This window comes from Hibiscus syriacus, unplaced genomic scaffold, assembly GCF_006381635.1.
Source record: "Hibiscus syriacus cultivar Baekdansim isolate YM2019G1 unplaced genomic scaffold, ASM638163v2 tig00112857_pilon, whole genome shotgun sequence".
Lineage (NCBI taxonomy): Eukaryota > Viridiplantae > Streptophyta > Magnoliopsida > Malvales > Malvaceae > Hibiscus > Hibiscus syriacus.
Genome location: NW_024063412.1, coordinates 1,297,633 through 1,314,190, shown reverse-complemented (window position 1 = coordinate 1,314,190; position 16,558 = coordinate 1,297,633). Strand labels below are relative to the sequence as shown.

At 35.7% G+C, this 16,558-nt stretch overlaps 2 protein-coding genes across 2 annotated transcripts; both read left to right on the top strand.

The window, feature by feature from the left end:
* The first annotated feature begins 971 nt into the window (after positions 1-971).
* On the top strand, positions 972-3,195 carry LOC120184188 (23.6 kDa heat shock protein, mitochondrial-like). The gene is made up of 2 exons (XM_039188712.1): positions 972-976; positions 2,766-3,195. The coding sequence occupies exons 1-2, from the start codon at positions 972-974 to the stop codon at positions 3,193-3,195; spliced, it is 435 nt and encodes a 144-aa protein (XP_039044643.1).
* Positions 3,196-8,836: 5,641 nt separating this feature from the next.
* On the top strand, positions 8,837-9,270 carry LOC120184042 (calcium-binding protein KRP1-like). The gene has a single exon (XM_039188614.1). It carries the CDS (start codon positions 8,870-8,872, stop codon positions 9,233-9,235), a length of 366 nt encoding a protein of 121 aa, XP_039044545.1. The 5' UTR covers positions 8,837-8,869; the 3' UTR covers positions 9,236-9,270.
* Positions 9,271-16,558: the final 7,288 nt, after the last annotated feature.

The following is a 16,558-nucleotide window of genomic DNA, read 5'->3' as shown; positions in this document are numbered from 1 at the left end:
TTAGGTTTAAACATAAAAAGGGTTTAGGTATTATTTCAAAATTTATAATATAGTTTTATGTATTAGATATTAGTAAAATCGAGCCTCAATGTTATTTTGATTTCTCCCTTAAATTTTGTTTAATTTTGTTGTTAACTACTGACATAATAATTATAAAAAGGAAAAATAATTGTTTACGATCCTAGATATTTTTATTTTTTTATCAGTTTGACCTTAAAATGTGTAAATATAGATGATTAAAAGCTTATGTTATTCAATTAAAGGTCCTTTTTACTTTCTTTTAAAAATTAAAGATCAAACTGATAAAAATTGCAAAGGTTGTGAGTTGAAGGTTATTTTTTATAGCTATTAGATTAACAATCAAGGATTAAATTGATAAAATTAAAATATTATTTTTTGAAATGATAATTAATTTTATAAATTAAAATTAACAATAAACAATTAATAGTAATATTATTTATTAACGTATCATAAGCTTAAATAACTCTAAAATTACTTTTCAAAATTTTAGTGATTATTTTTATAATTTAAACATCATCATCAGTTTTGTTGTTAGTTTGAAATGGAATTGTGGCCTTAATTGATCTTATCCATGAACATTAGACAGATATGGTTGAAATTAACAATTCACTATAATGGATAAAGAATCATTAATGTGGACAATAAATAATTGGGTAAAGAACGCAAATGATCCCCCGACTATATGATATTGATGTATTAAGTCCTTTGACTATATAGTGTTGTTTTGTTGAGTTTATCGACTAATGGATAAAGAATCATTAATGTGGACAATAAATAATTGGGTAAAGAACGCAAATGGTCCCCCGACTATATGATATTGATGTATTAAGTCCTTTGACTATATAGTGTTGTTTTGTTGAGTTTATCGACTATTAAAAGTTACAAAAATGTTCTGTCGTCTATTCATTATGTTCCAAACTCGTCATTTTCCGTTAAAAATGAATGATATAATGAGGTAAACGTTAACTTGTTGACTATGATATGATAAGTTTGATCTCAAAATCTCAAATGACTATCATTTACCAGTCATTATGTTAACATCTATCTTAAACAACTGCCAATTTTCAACTGAAAAGAAAGAGTCTGGAGCATAATGAATAATCTAGTAATCATTTTATAACTTTTAATAGTCGAAGAACTCAACAAAACAACACTCCATAGTCAAATGACCATTTTGTAACTTTTAATAGTCGAAAGACTTAATAAAATAGTACCCTATAATAAGGGGACCCAATAATCAATTTTAGGGTAAAGAACGCAAATGGTCCCCTTGTTATAGGGTATTGTTTTATTAAGTTCTTCGACTACTAAAAGTCGATTAAAACCAACTATTCTTATGGATAATCGATTTCAGCTTGATCATGGATACTCAATTTTGTAAATTGATTATCCATTTGATTAAAGCTAACAAACACTAAAATTGACTCCTTTTGCTGTGAAGTCAAGCTAAAAGATGTACGTACGATAGAGATAAGGAGGAGCAGATGGCCTCATTTAAACACTACCCATCAACCACGATTTATCATTTTCTCTTGATGCCACGCTTAACCCTAAATTTGACTTTAAGAATCAATGACCAACAAGAACCTAGACTGATCATCAAAACTTTGTCCTCAAATGAGAACACGTTATTCCCGTTGTTGACGCGACACGACATTTCTCGCATGTCCCATTGCCAGTGCCATCCACAAGGCCGTACGAGACGAAAAGGCTTATAGATCTTTGTAATATGAAGTATAAATTGAACGATCGATGAGCATAAATGAAATCATAAAATAAGAAAAGCTTGTACCCTATCAGACAAAAGGATCGTCCACGCATGCTCAACTGTAATAACGTGTGTGTAGCAAAGCATTAGTGTGTAGGTTTTTTTTTGCCATTAGGACAAATAATTTAATTAATTAGCTCAATATGATATATAGAAGTTTATGACTTAGAACTCGTCACGTCGAGATAACGTGTTTTAATAAAAAATATTTTTTATTCAAATTTTTTACTCTGCTATGATAAAATTTAATAAAAAAAATTACATGTTATTGGGAGGGCAAAAAAAAAACCTTAGTGTGTCAGCATTTACTGTATGAAATCCAGAAAACAACATCCAAGTAAATGAGCCAAAATTTCAAGCTCTGGGTCTCGATCTTGGACGTTTCTACTGTACCACCAGCGGTCGCCGCTTGGGCTTTGGCCTAGTCCTTAAATAAAATTCAGAAAACATTTTTCCCCACTTGACAACCCCTATCTGGTGAAGGTAACACGTGTGTTGTCCATCCGTGCGTTCACGTTGTTTATTACAAAAAATCAGCTGTTGAACTTTGAATATTTAATCTATACGCGTCGAATACACGTATAATAATCTGTATGAAAAGAGAAGGGAGGGAGGGGGTTCATGCTACTTTCCTACTTTTTCAAGTCATTATGTCCTTCCCTTTCCCTTCCCTCTGAGCTACCATTTTTTTTCCGGTTTGTTGACAAAAATTTTAATGTCCATATTAGAACTAAATAGCTAGAGTTAGTTAAGAGCAGTTAGTGTTGTTAGCAGTCAGTTGAGGAAGTTACAGAGCTTCTAGAACTGTGCCAAGCTTCTGTTAGCTATTATAAAACCATGTACACGATCACTGGAATTAATAAGAAAAGCATTCAATGTTTGTTGAACATTAAAGCTTAATCTAGCTTTCCAACATGGTATCTTTCGCCAAAGTCCTGGGAATTTTGGTTTCACGCTTCTAAACTTTCTTCCCTAGCTCATTGCGCATGGTACGCCCAGTGGCCATCGCTTCACCGACCTCCAGGCTCTTTAACAGCAACGCCATGCGTGAGTTCGATAGCGACAGTAACGAGAGTGAGTTCAGCGATGATCGCCACCGCGTACGCTCATTTTCTTGCCGTAGTGATGGTTTCTTCTCAGATGTGTTTGATCCTTTCTCCCCAGCGAGGAACCTAAGCCAAGTCCTGAACATGATGAATCAATTTATGGAGAATCCATTTATGGATGCATCGTGTGGCATGGGAGGGGGTCTACGCCGAAGCTGGAGCGCTAAGGAAACGGAAGACGCCTTGAACCGTCGAATTGACATGCATGGGCTCGGGAAAGAGGATGTCAAAGTGTCCTTGGAACATAACACTCTGGTCATCGAAGGCGAGGCCAAAGAATCTAACGAGGGGGGAATCTAAAATCCTCAGACGTTTCAACGTCAATGGCCATAAGACGCCTAAGGAAAATGTTTCAATGATGTTGCTGGTGTTTGGTTTGTTTCACATTGTTGTTATAGAATAAGGTTTTATTTTTAGAATTTTTTTTGGTGCATGTTCATTCACATCAAAAGTTTTTTTAAGAATATTTTAGAATAGACAAATGTCATGAACCTTGTAAAAGAGGGTAAAGAAGAAAGAAATGAAGGTGAATAAGAAGAACGAAAGGAAGCATCAGCACTTTCGATTCAAAGTGAACGAAAGGAAGCATCGGCACTTTCGATTCAAGAAGAACAAAAGGAAGCATCGACACTTTCGATTCAAGTGAACGGAAGGAAGCATCTGCACTTTCTATTCAATTGTTTATCTTTTCAATTGTTCAAGGCTAAGATGTGTATGTTACCTTGTTGAAGGAGGAAGAGAAAGTAGAGGGAATATTAGAACTAAATAGCTAGAGTTAGTTAAGAGCAGTTAGTGTTGTTAGCAGTCAGTTGAGGAACTTACAGAGCTTCTAGAATTGTGCCAAGCTTCTGTTAGCTATTATAAAACCATGTACACGATCACTAGAATTAATAAGAAAAGCATTCAATGTTTGTTGAACATTAAAGCTTAATCTAGCTTTCCAACAGTCCAAGCATTCACATGCAGTGGCGGAGCCACGGCATGGTCAGTGTCCACTCTAAAATTTAAATTTGTTTCAATTAGTTACTTATTTTATTAATGATGTCCACCTTCAAAATTTTCATGTCTACCCTGAAATATGAGTTTTCTTCGATTAATTATTTATTTTATGGACGGTGCTCACCTAAAATTTTATTTGTACCATTTAAAAATTTTATGTTGTTAACACATGTGTGCCTACCTTAAAAAATATTTTTATATCCACCACAATTAACACATCACAAAATAAGAATTGTTGATAATAGAAATGTTTTCAACCTTATTATCATTTTATCATTATCATTTTATTAAAAAGAGAAAATACTTAAAATTATAACGAAATTTGTAAACTAAACACATAATTAGAATATATTTTATAATCATTGATACACTAAATTAGTCACTTGAGATCATACAAGTACCATATAAGGAAAATGTTAAAACTCATCTAGAAAAATCTCAATCAAATCTGATTTCATTGACAAATGACCACAATAGGGGATTAAATTGCATATCAACTTCCAATATGAGGGTCCAAAATATGAAAGATCAACAAGATAACAAATAATCGCCTTCTTGATTAGTCAATTCGACATCAAATCCAACCATGAAAAAATTAAATAAAAAAACAACCAAAAGACTAAATGCATTCCATAAAAAGACAAACGAAAATATACCATAAAAAGCCAACCGAGTTCCTAATGCTAGTAGAGTAAAGGACTTTAAGCCTATCTCTTGTCGTTCTGTGATATATAAAACTATCACTAAGGTGTTAGTGAATAGGTTGGCCTATTATTTTTCTGGGATGATACCACTCAGTCAAACTACTTTCATCAAAGTGAGAAATTTAATGGATGACACTTTGCTTGCTCAGGAAATGGTGAAGGGTTATTCTAGGAGGACCATGTCTTCTAGATGTGCTATTAAAATTAACTTGCAGAAAGTTTTTGATTCCGTTAATTCAAACTTTTTGATGGTTGTCCTTGCTGCTCTTAGGTTACCTGAGGAATTTAGGAATTAGATTAGAGCATGTGTCACTAATTCAAAATTCTATGTGGTCTTTAATGGGAGCTTGGTTGGCTATTTTAGTGGGAGGAAGGGAGTGAGACAGGGTGATCCTCCATCTCCCTACCTTTTCATTATAGTGATGAATATCATTTCTCAATTATTAGATACTATTGTGAAGAACGGTATAAATTTCATCCTAAGTGTAAGAATATCTCATTAATCCATTTATATTTTGCTAATGACTTACTTGTTTTTTTCCACATATCAATGGATTATGTGTTTGGTGTAAAGAGTGTTCTTGAAGTGTTTTATGGGATGTTAGGTTTGCAACTTAATGCTGTAAAAATTGAGTTATTTGCTTGTGGGATGGGTGAGAGGACTTTGAGCAATATTCAAACTATTATTGGATTTAGAGTGGGTGTGTTGCCAGTAAAATATATTGGTGTTCCATGTGACCAGAAATTTTTTGAAAAAGATTGTTTGCCTTTGATTGAAAAGATATGGGGTAAGCTTGTTATGTGGGCTCATCGAAATCTTCCCTATGTTGGAAAGTTGTAGCTCATTAAAATTGCATTGTGCAATATTTCAAATTTCTAGTGCAAACAATTGCCTCTTCCCAAGTCTGTTGTCATGAGGATTGAACAACTTTGTATGAGATTCTTTTGGAAATGGGGTGACTCTCCTGCTAAAGGTGCTCAAGTTGGATGGAATCAGATTTGTAGGCCTAAATCTGAGGGGGGTTTGGGTATCAAGGATTTATCCTGCTAGAATAAGGCTTGTTGTCTGTTCCTCATTAAGAGTATTCTTGCCAATGAAGGCTTCTTGTGGGTAGCTTGGTTGAGGGAGTATGTGTTGAAGGGGCAGGACTTTATGTTTGTTGGTGGAAGACCTTATCATAGTTGGTTCATTAGGAAATTATTGAAGTTGAAGGGAATTGTTGTTGATTTGTTTGGAGGGCATAATGATTGGCGCCTGATTACTTGTAGATGGATCTGGAAGGAATGAAGGGTTAAGGTTGAGAAGGTTAGATGACATCATGTTATTTGATTTTCTCTTCATATTCCTAAATTTTCTCTTGTTTTATGGATGGTCATTATTGATAAGTTGCTTACTTAATACAACCTTACTAAAATATGTTTAGTTATTGTTGGTGATTACAGGCTGTGTGAGGCTGGTGAGGAGAGTAGAAGTCATATCATTGGCGATTGCCCTTACACTTGCATTGTTTGGGGTCGTGTTTTGCAAAATTATGGTTTTCCTTGGGGAGACTGAGCTGAGCTTTTGGATTGGGTGATTGGTAGGTTTAAAGGTAAATCTTTGATTGTAGGTATTTTGAAGCTGGCTTAGACTGGTTACCTTTATTATATTTGGGAAGAACATAATCACAGGCTATTCAAGGGTGTCAGGCACCCCCTGAGGTCTTGTGTTAGGTAATCCAATAGGCTATTAGCTATAAGCTTCATAGTTGTTGTTTCAATAAGGATGATAGGAATCTGTAGATTTGTAATGTCTGTAGGATTCTCTGATGCTTGACTTGTTAATGGGTGTTTGTGTTGGGTGTGATTGTTTTTCCCCTTTTTCTTTGGTCTAGTGTTTGTTGCTTTTGTTTGAGTTAGGTTGTTGTAGGCTCTTGGTGTGGGTGTGGTGTTTTTCTGTTTTTGTTTGACTGGTTTATTTATTGTAGCTTTGATGCATCCTTTTTGGATTTGGAATGAAATTTTCTTATCCAAATGAAGAATAAAAAGAAAATGTACCATAACTATAATTATTAAAAACTAAAAAAACAAAAGAAAAGTAAATATACGACATAAGAAAGTAAATGAGAAATAAAGAAAAAATGTGATTCACGAACAATACTAAAATTAATGTCGCCGCATATCAAACAAAATGAAATAAAAATGATGATTTTAGAGTTTAGAGAAAACAAAAATATGTTTAGTTATTGATGGTGATTGCAGGCTGTGTGAGGCTGGTGAGGAAAGTAGAAGTCATATCATTGGCGATTGCCTTTACACTTGCATTGTTTGGGGTCGTGTTTTGCAAATTTGTGGTTTTCCTTGGGGAGACTGAGCTGAGCTTTTGGATTGGGTGATTGGCAGGTTTAAAGGTAAATCTTTGATTGTAGGTATTTTGAAGCTGACTTAGACTGGTTACCTTTATTATATTTGGGAAGAACATAATCACAGGCTATTCAAGGGTATCAGGCACCCCCTGAGGTCTTGTGTTAGGTAATCCAAGAGGCTATTAGCTATAAGCTTCATGGTTGTTGTTTCAATAAGGACGATAGGAATCTGTAGATTTGTAATGTCTGTGGGATTCTCTGATGCTTGACTTGTTAATGGGTGTTTGTGTTGGGTGTGATTGTTTTTCCCCTTTTTCTTTGGTCTAGTGTTTGTTGTTTTTGTTTGAGTTAGGTTGTTGTAGGCTCTTGATGTGGGTGTGGTGTTTTTTTGTTTTTGTTTTACTGGTTTATTTATTGTAGCTTTGATGCATCCTTTTTGGATTTGGAATAAAATTTTCTTATCCAAAAGAAGAATAAGAAGAAAATGTACCATAACTGTAATTATTAAAAACTAAAAAAACAAAAGAAAAGTAAATATACGACATAAGAAAGTAAATGAGAAATAAAGAAAAAATGTGATTCACGAACAATACTAAAATTAATGTCGCCGCATATCAAACAAAATGAAATAAAAAATGACGATTTTAGAGTTTAGAGAAAATAAAAAAAGTGACTAAATAATCTAATTATATATATTTTTGGTTACCTTCTCGGTTCACAAGGTTTCGTCTTGACTAATCTGGACCGACTTGGGTCGTACACCTGGTATTGGTGGGTGAGACTCTCAATAGAGATTTTTTACATACACAATGATTCGAACTCGAGACCTGGTTAAATATCAAACTACTTATCATTTGAATCAACCAGTTGATATTAACTGAAGTATATATAAATATATACTATAATTTATCTTATTGTGAGAGAGAAAAAGAACGGTAGACATGAGATCTATTCTCCTGACAGACAAATATGGATATGGAACTGAAATGAAACTTCCTTATGTAACTTGGCCATTAAGTTCTTATCCTATAAGAAGTTAGTAAAATATTTATTCGCAAACATTATTTAAATCAAAATATGTGAATCAAGTTATGTACAATAATGTCCCCGGTTAGATTCTTTCGTAACTCTCAAGTCAAAAGCCGACACAGCAAACATTGCAAAAAAAAAGGGCAAAAAGGTACCATAGGTGGTTATACTTTTTTTAAAAATAATGTAGCCCTGTATTATTTTTATTTTAATATAACCCTCTAACTCAGAAATAAGTTTGATATGGTCATTTAACTAACGTTTTTCGTCATTGACCGTTACGGTGTTGACGTGTTAATTCACAATACTGATGTGATGACTCACGATGTTGATGTGGGAGTCAACCGTGATTAATAATGTGGTGGATAACATGGTTGGTGAGCTTAATTAGTAACTCAAACGTGGAAGATGGATTGTCACGTCAGTATCGTAGATTGTCATGCTAGTACTGTGGACTACGATGTCAACATTGTAACGGTCAAACAATAAAAACATTGATCAAAGGGTCACATTGAGTTTATTTTCTGAATTAAAGGGTCAAATTGAGAGAAAAAATAATATGAGGGTCATATTGGTTTTTTTAAAAGTATAGGGACCTATTATGTATTTTTCCAAAAAAATCCAAAGCCAATTGTCAACAACTGCTTTGAAACAAAGGCTGTTTCAACTCAGCTTCTGCAAGTATAAAAGCCGACCGCCTATAAAGGTCGTGTTCCTCTGCTGTCATACAATGGCAAAGCATAACCCCAATCCACTTTCCAAGAAAACCCATTTTCCTTTCCCCTAATCCTCAAATCCCTGTATAAATAACACAGAGCTGCTCTGTTCAAACAACCCAACACAAAACGAAGAGCTTTCTTTGACGTGAACGTAAGGAGTTCTTTTTTTTTTTTTGCAATGGCGGGTATGGGTAAATCGGTTGCTGAGTTCGAGGAATTGTTGCCGGTGATGGCGGAGAATCTGGGAGGAGAAGTGCTGATGAGGGAGCTGAGCAATGGGTTCGAGCTGTTGATGGACAAGGAGAAAGGGGTGATCACGGTTGAGAGCTTGAAGCGGAACGCGGCGCTGCTGGGCTTGCAGGATTTAAGACACGACGAGCTGGTCAGCATGGTGGAAGAAGGAGATACCGACGGCGACGGAGCTCTCAGTGAGATGGAATTTTGCGTGCTCATGTTCAGATTAATCTCCGGACTGATGGAGGAGTCCCAGTTATTGCTGGAGGAGATTCTTCAACAGGAGCTTAAATTTGCTGCCTTCTGCTAGAACCATTTTTCTTTTTCCATTTTTTTCTAATTTATTGTAAAAAAATCATCATGATAATAATAAAATCGATAACACATTCAATTAAATTTCAATATTATTATCTAAAATTTCTCATTCTGTTGCCTAATTGGAACAGTAGGAATATCAATTTGTTTTAATTTGTTTTCATTCTTTTCAATTATTATAGTAATAGTATATTAATTTTTTTATAATAGATATTATTTTTCATATTCTTTATTATTATTTATTAACGATGTACACAATACACACTCTGTAAATACAATTCCTGAAGCATTGGTAAGTTACTTGAAGAAAATCAGATAGATATTTGATTGAACGTCACAATGATTGTTAAGATTGTTCTAAGGGTTTGGAATATTTTGCTGCAATTGTGATGTTGAAGATGGACTTGCATTTTGTTTGATGTTGAAGGCAAGACCCTTGGTAGTCTAAAATCCTTCCATTTTTCCTGTAGAGGATAATCAATCGATCTCAATCCTTTTGACAAATCACAACCAAATGGAGTACTGGGCATCATTGGTGAAAGGAGATCATGAAATTGACATCCAGAAAGTTAAACCAGAGAACATCAAACTGTCTGACTTGGATCAAGAAGCACGATAAACTTTGGAGAAATTGATAGGGCTTCTATATATATAGTTTATAATATTTTCTTTGATATAGTCTCATGAAAGTATGAATCTTGCAAATTCTGAGTCTCAAGGAATTTCAAAACTATGATTTGAGCTATAAAAATGTGAGACTGGAGTCTGCTTTGTTTATGGCTTAAAGGTTCATGTTAATCTGAACTCGTAAGCTTGTCCTCCTGTGCAGTTTAGGCCGAAGACAGAAGGCGATGGACCGTCCAGCCATTGATGAGCTTCAGAAGCAGGAACTCTTGAAGGCATTCATGTCCGAGGTAAACTATTCACATCAGAAACTCCATATCATACCACCACTCTATGAGGCTCTTTAGCTGATGAAATTCGTTGGTTTTGTTGCAGCATCCTGAGATGGATTTTTCCAAGGCAAAGCCCATGTAAATGGATATTCCCAACAGTCCCTTGTGTGTAATTTTCTTTAGCTGTGCACCTTTCCTGGGAACCTCGGTTTGAGTTTTGTTGTTCATATGGGATATTCTCAATCTTTTTTAGACAGTATCACGTGGAAGATCAATTTAAGATCCGATTGAATAGATATAGATTCTGGAAATTACATTTTATGAAAAATAACTTCTGAAATTTGTGAATATATTTTTAAATTTCCTTGTCTTATATTTTTTTAAGAGTTATTTATTATAAATATTAAATATAGTATTTTATCGTTTTGTTCCTTCAAATTGATCCATAATTTATAAGGTTCACAACATATGCACTAGTTTCCTCCCTTGTCTTGTTTTTTTCTTCAAAGTGAGCAATGTGGATTAAATTATTCTTTTTCATTTAGGTATAAGACAATATATGTTCAAAGATAACCCTTAATCATTTGATATGGAACGTTGTTACCTCTGATATTCCCGGTGTTCAAACCCGATATCTCCAAAAATAACAAAAATTCATTTACTTGATTCGTGCCCATTATAACAAGTTAAAAAAAACACAGAACTATTGACAGATAATTAATGAAGTCATATCTAATCAATGAAAACAGCCTAGAAGTTGATTACAATCGCTAAATAAATTAATCAAACTTTGGAGTTTGTTGTGAGAAAATCCTAGAACCTGAGATGTTTGTCTTGACACAATGATAAATGGAACCCCTTCACTAAAACCTGTTTCCACTGGAGGGTTATCAATAATTAGATGAAATAACAACAGATTGAGAGCATTAGAGATCCAACCATAGAGGAACACGTCACCCAAGAAAAGGGGCAACGCCGGTCACCGTCAGTTGCCGTTTTCAGTGGAAAGCTTTGTCCTAGGTAGCCAGCCTGAGGGCACCCACCACCAACTTGTCCAATTCCAGAGGTCTTTTTAGAAGCTTTATTATTAACCGTTCCAACTTGAATGGCGACATGTGTGATAGAACGTGGTCCCTCAATCGATCTCTTATGTCCTTTGTGCATTTAGTTAAGGGTTAATTATTGGAGGTATAAACTATTTAATTTAAACTCGACACGAAAATTATACATCTTCCACAACTTAAACCTAATCCGTTCTTTTGAGATATAATATATTTATAAAAAATATTACTTCAATTTAATAAAAAATAGAGATTTATTAAAAAGTTAATATATAAATAGGTATTATTGTAATTATTCCTAAATATATATGGTAAAATTATAATTTTTTTATTGAATATTTTTCACTTTAAATCCGAACCCGAATTTCAAAAGTAAATCAGACTCGATAAAGTCAGGTTACGTCGGAACTCATCGGATTTGGATCTTGAGTCCATCCCTTAATATGATACTAATAATTTGGATATGTTATAAGTTTATGTATTATTTCAAAATTTATTTCGTATATATAAAAATATTTGTATCGAGTCGGAACCAAGTCAGAAATTGCTTTAAGAAGACAACACTAAATCATTGATTTTAGAGGTTAGTGTAATCTTAGCATTATATTAAATCATAATTTTAAAAATTTCACATGGATCACAAATAAGTTATACTCCCTCCGTCATATAAAAATTTGTATCTTATTGACTTTTTAAAAGTTAAATTTTTTAAACTTTGACCGTCATTATTTTAAATATTTTAAATAATTAAATTTTATAAAATATATATTTCAAAACTGCTTGATTGAAAATTTTTAAAATATATTTTTACATATTTTTATCAATAATAAATTTTAAATAATAAATAGTCAAAGTTTAAAAAAATTGATAAAAAAATCAATAATGAACATGTTTTATAGGATAGAAAGAGTACCATTTTGGGGACAAAACTACTGCCGTCCCATTGGATTCGCTTTGGTATCGAACAACAAAATCTTGAAAATAATTGTGTATAATTATTGATACCATCGTGCGATGCAAGGATGGACCTAAAGAAGATAATAGGATGAAGAAATATATTGCTTACAATTCTTATTGATATGGGTAGTATATATACAGATTATGTGAGTACAAAAGAAGGAAAATAATTACTAATAAAAAGGAATTAAAATAAATTGAGTAACTGTCAGATACTATAGATAATTACAAAGGAATATTCAAAGGTGAAAATCCCTTGATTTTCTCCTTTGACTTTCTCAACTCGATTGTATATCCTTATTAAATCCCTTGATTTTCTCCTTTGACTTTCTCAATTTGATTTTATATCCTTATCATGCCCCCGCAAGATGGACGGCCGTGAAGCAAGTCCAATCTTGACCTTGAGAGAGTCAAACTAAGGACGAGCAAGAGGTTTGGTAAGAGCGTCGGCAAGTTAATCAGTTGTAGAGATGTGTGACACTCGAAGCAAACCATTTTGAACTTGTTCTCGGATAAAGTAATAGTCAAGAGCGACATGTTTCATGCGCGAGTGGAAGACCGGATTGGAACAGAGATTTGTGGCACCAACATTATCACAATAAATAACTGGTTGTTAGGGAAGAGTGACACTTAGTTCTGTAAGGAGATAGCAAATTCATCGAATTTCAGCAGTTGTAGAGGCAACTGATCGGTACTTTGCCTCAGTGGAAGAGCGAGCCACTATACGTTGTTTCTTGGAGCTACAAGAAATAGGATTATGACCGAGATAGCTATGCATGCACTAGTGGAGATGAAATCATCTTTGTTACCTGCCCAATCAGCGTCTGAAAAGGCATGAAGTAGTAGTGGGGAGGTGTGACGTAGTGTGATGTCGTGCTCTAAAGCGGCACAGAGATACCGCAGTATACGCTTGACTATATTCCAGTGGTCACTGGTTGGTTGATGCATAAACTAAGAGAGTTTGTTCACTATATAGGTAATGTCAGGCCGAGTGAGTGAGAGATATTGAAGGCCACCAATAATTGTTCGATACTCGGTCGAATCAGATAGTGGAGTCCCAGATTATAAAGTGAGAGTCGGACTAGTTGCTAGTGGTATAGGAGCAGGCTTGGCTTCAGTCATGTGAGTTCTATTAAGGAGATCAATAATGTATTTGCGTTGACTGAGGAAAATACCATTGTTGTGGGAGGTTACTTCCACTCCAATGAAGTATGTCAGGGGTCCAAGGTCCTTGAGAGATAAGCGCTGAGAGAGTTATTGAATGAAGGCCTGTGTAGCGTCAGTATTGTGCGCAGTTATAATGATATCGTCGACATAGACTAGAAGATAAATAGTGGTGCAACGATCGTTGAAGATGAATAAGGAGGTGTCGACAACTGAATTGGTGAAGCCTAATTGGAGAAGAAATTGGCGCAACTCATGGTACCAAGCACGGGAAGCTTGCTTGAGGCCATAAATAGCCTTGTGTAGCTTGCAGACATGATAAGGATGATCACGATCAATGAAGCTCAGAGGTTGAGACATAAACACATCCTCAGTGAGAGTTCCCTGAAGGAAGGTATTGTTGATATCAAGTTGTATGAGTGACCAACCCTGACTAACTACGAGGCTGATAACAAGACGAAGAGTGTTAGGTTTGATGACTGGACTGAAAGTTTCAGAGTAGTCAACTCCAGGGTGTTGGTGGAAGCCTTTAGTAACCAATCGAGCTTTGTATCTATCAGTAGAGCCATTATGTAGATATTTAGTACGAAAGATCCACTTACAAGCAACCAAATTTTGAGTGAGATGAAATGGAACTAGTTTTCATGTCCCATAACAAATTAAAGCATCAAACTCTTCAAACATAGCTTGTCGCCACTTAGGGTCCTTGAGGGTTTGGGTAACAGTGGTAGGTTCAAGGGTAGATGGTTGGAGTTGGGCAATAAGGTTAAGCTTTTGAATTGGTTTATGGATGTTGTGTTTGGAGCGAGTGACTATAACACGAGGTGAGACTAAGGGGTTGAGAGGTGGATTAGGGTCATTGTGAGGAGACGAGGGTGGTGGGTCACTAGCAAGGTCACGCTCGGTTTCACTAGAATGATTGGCGGGCCCTGGTGTAGATGTGATACAGGTGGCATTATTTTGAGCTGGGTATTAGGGTTGGCTTGGGGCGGTAGGAGCAGACAGATTCTGTGGAGGAGCAGAGTCGTCATTTAAGGATGGTGTTATCACGACTGGTAAAGTCATAGAGCACCACTCATAAACGGTTGATGGAGCGACGCAAGAAAGAGAAGTTTGAGAAGTGTCAAAAGAAAAAATGGACTCAACAAAGCAGACATGTCAGGAAGTGTATAGACGAGCAGTAGATGTGTCAAAACAGAGATAGGCACTTTGAGTGGGGGAATATCTGACAAAGATACAAAGAGAAGAGCGAGACTCAAGTGAAGCCAAGGATATTAGAGACATCCAAAACTTCGAAGTTTGATGTAGTTGGGAGATGTGCCAAAGAGTTTGAGATATGGTGAAAGGTGGTTTAAAGTTGGTGTAGAAATGTGATTAATGAGGTAGACGGAAGTAGAAAAGACAAAAGGCCAATATGATAGAGACACGGATGCATGGGTAAGGAAAGAAATACTCGTTTCGACAATGTGCCAATGACGACGTCCAGAGTACCCATTGTGTTCAAGAGTGTGAGGTGGAGAAGTGAGATGTGAGACTACATTGATAGTTAAGAATGAAGAGAGTGCTTGATATCCCCCCCATTATCAAAATAGAGAGTTATGATTGGATGGTTAAAGAAATTTTCGACGAGGGCCTTGAAGCGCACAAAGACATCATGTGTGTCAGATTTACGTTTGAGGGGATAAAGTCATATATATTTGGTAAAATGGTCGACAAAGATAACATAGTATTTGAAGTTATCAACAGAGTAGACTGGTGATGTCCATATATCGGTAAATATAACTTCAAGTGGTGAAGAAGTGAAGAGAGTAGAAGTAGAGAATGGTAATTTATGACTTTTATTGCATTGACATGAATTGCAATTAAAATTGAAATTGGAAGGACGAGAGACATCTAAATGAAATGAAGACATAATATTTTTAAAGATTGACAAAGAATGATGACCTAGCCTATGATGCCACTCAGACAAAGTAGTTTTGACACTAGAAAAGACGATTAAGGGTGACTGAGTAGTGGAGAGCGGCCATTCATACACACCATCCTTAGTCCGACCCTAGAAAAGGATTACCCCCCGTGCGAAGATCCTTCACATGAAAAGAAGAGGGTAAGAACTCAATGGAAGTATCGTTGGTTTTGCAAAATTGAGAAATAGAAATAAGATTACGTCTTATGGTGGGAACACGTAAAACATTAGATAGGGAAAATGAGTGAGAGGGAGTGGTAAGAGAGGTGAAACCAGTGTGGGATATAGGGAGTCCAGAGCCATCGCCAATCATAATTTCATCTATGCCATCATAAGGACTGTGGAGGGCAAGATTACTGAGGTCAGTTGTGACATGATGTTAGGCACCACTGTCAAGTAGCCATGTAGTGTTAGAGGGATGGGTGGTGGCAACATTCGCTTGAGCTTGCCTAGAAGACGGTGGTCGATACTGTGATGAGTTGTTAGAAAGATGATGTGGTTGCACATGTGGAAACTGTTGGCGGAACAGAGGACAGCGGGAGACTACATGACCTTGAGTACTACACCATTAGCAGCGACTAAGGATTGGACGAGCAGGAGAACGATTATCTCGAGTGTTGCTGGGAGAACTTCTTGTGATATCTTGAGTGGGTATGGATGTGAAACCAGGGAGTCGAGGAGTCCGATTGGTAGTGGACCATGGAATAGAGCGAACATTGGTGAGATGAGCTGATGCCGGTAAAGGTGAAGGACTTGTCTTGTTGCGGAGTGACAGTTCTTTATTTGATGAGTTTTTCATGGAGTTCATCAAAAGAGATGGTGGAATCACGGCCATTGACAGAATCAATGATAGACTGATAATTTTCATCAAGGCCTTCAAGTACTTTTTTGATTAGATCTTCATGGTCAAGAGGCTTACCGAGAGTGGCAAGTTCGTCGGCCCGCATTTTAATGGACTGCATGTAGTCTATAATAGATTGAGAACCTTTGGTAATATTTTTAAGATGGTCTTTGAGTTCCTTGATATGGCCACGAGATGGGCAAGCATAGGTGTTAGCAAGGACTTGTCAGGCTTCATAGGAGGTTTTAGATTGGGTGATGAGAAGAACTAAAGAGGGTGAAAGAGTGCTGACAAGTGCTCCAAATAATAGTTTGTCTTGACGTAACCATGTCTGGTTTGCAGGGTTAATAGAGATAATATTATTGGCGGCAGTAGTGGGTGGAGGAGCAGGGTAGGATCCATCAATGAATTTTTGTAAGTCGTAGCCTATGAGAAT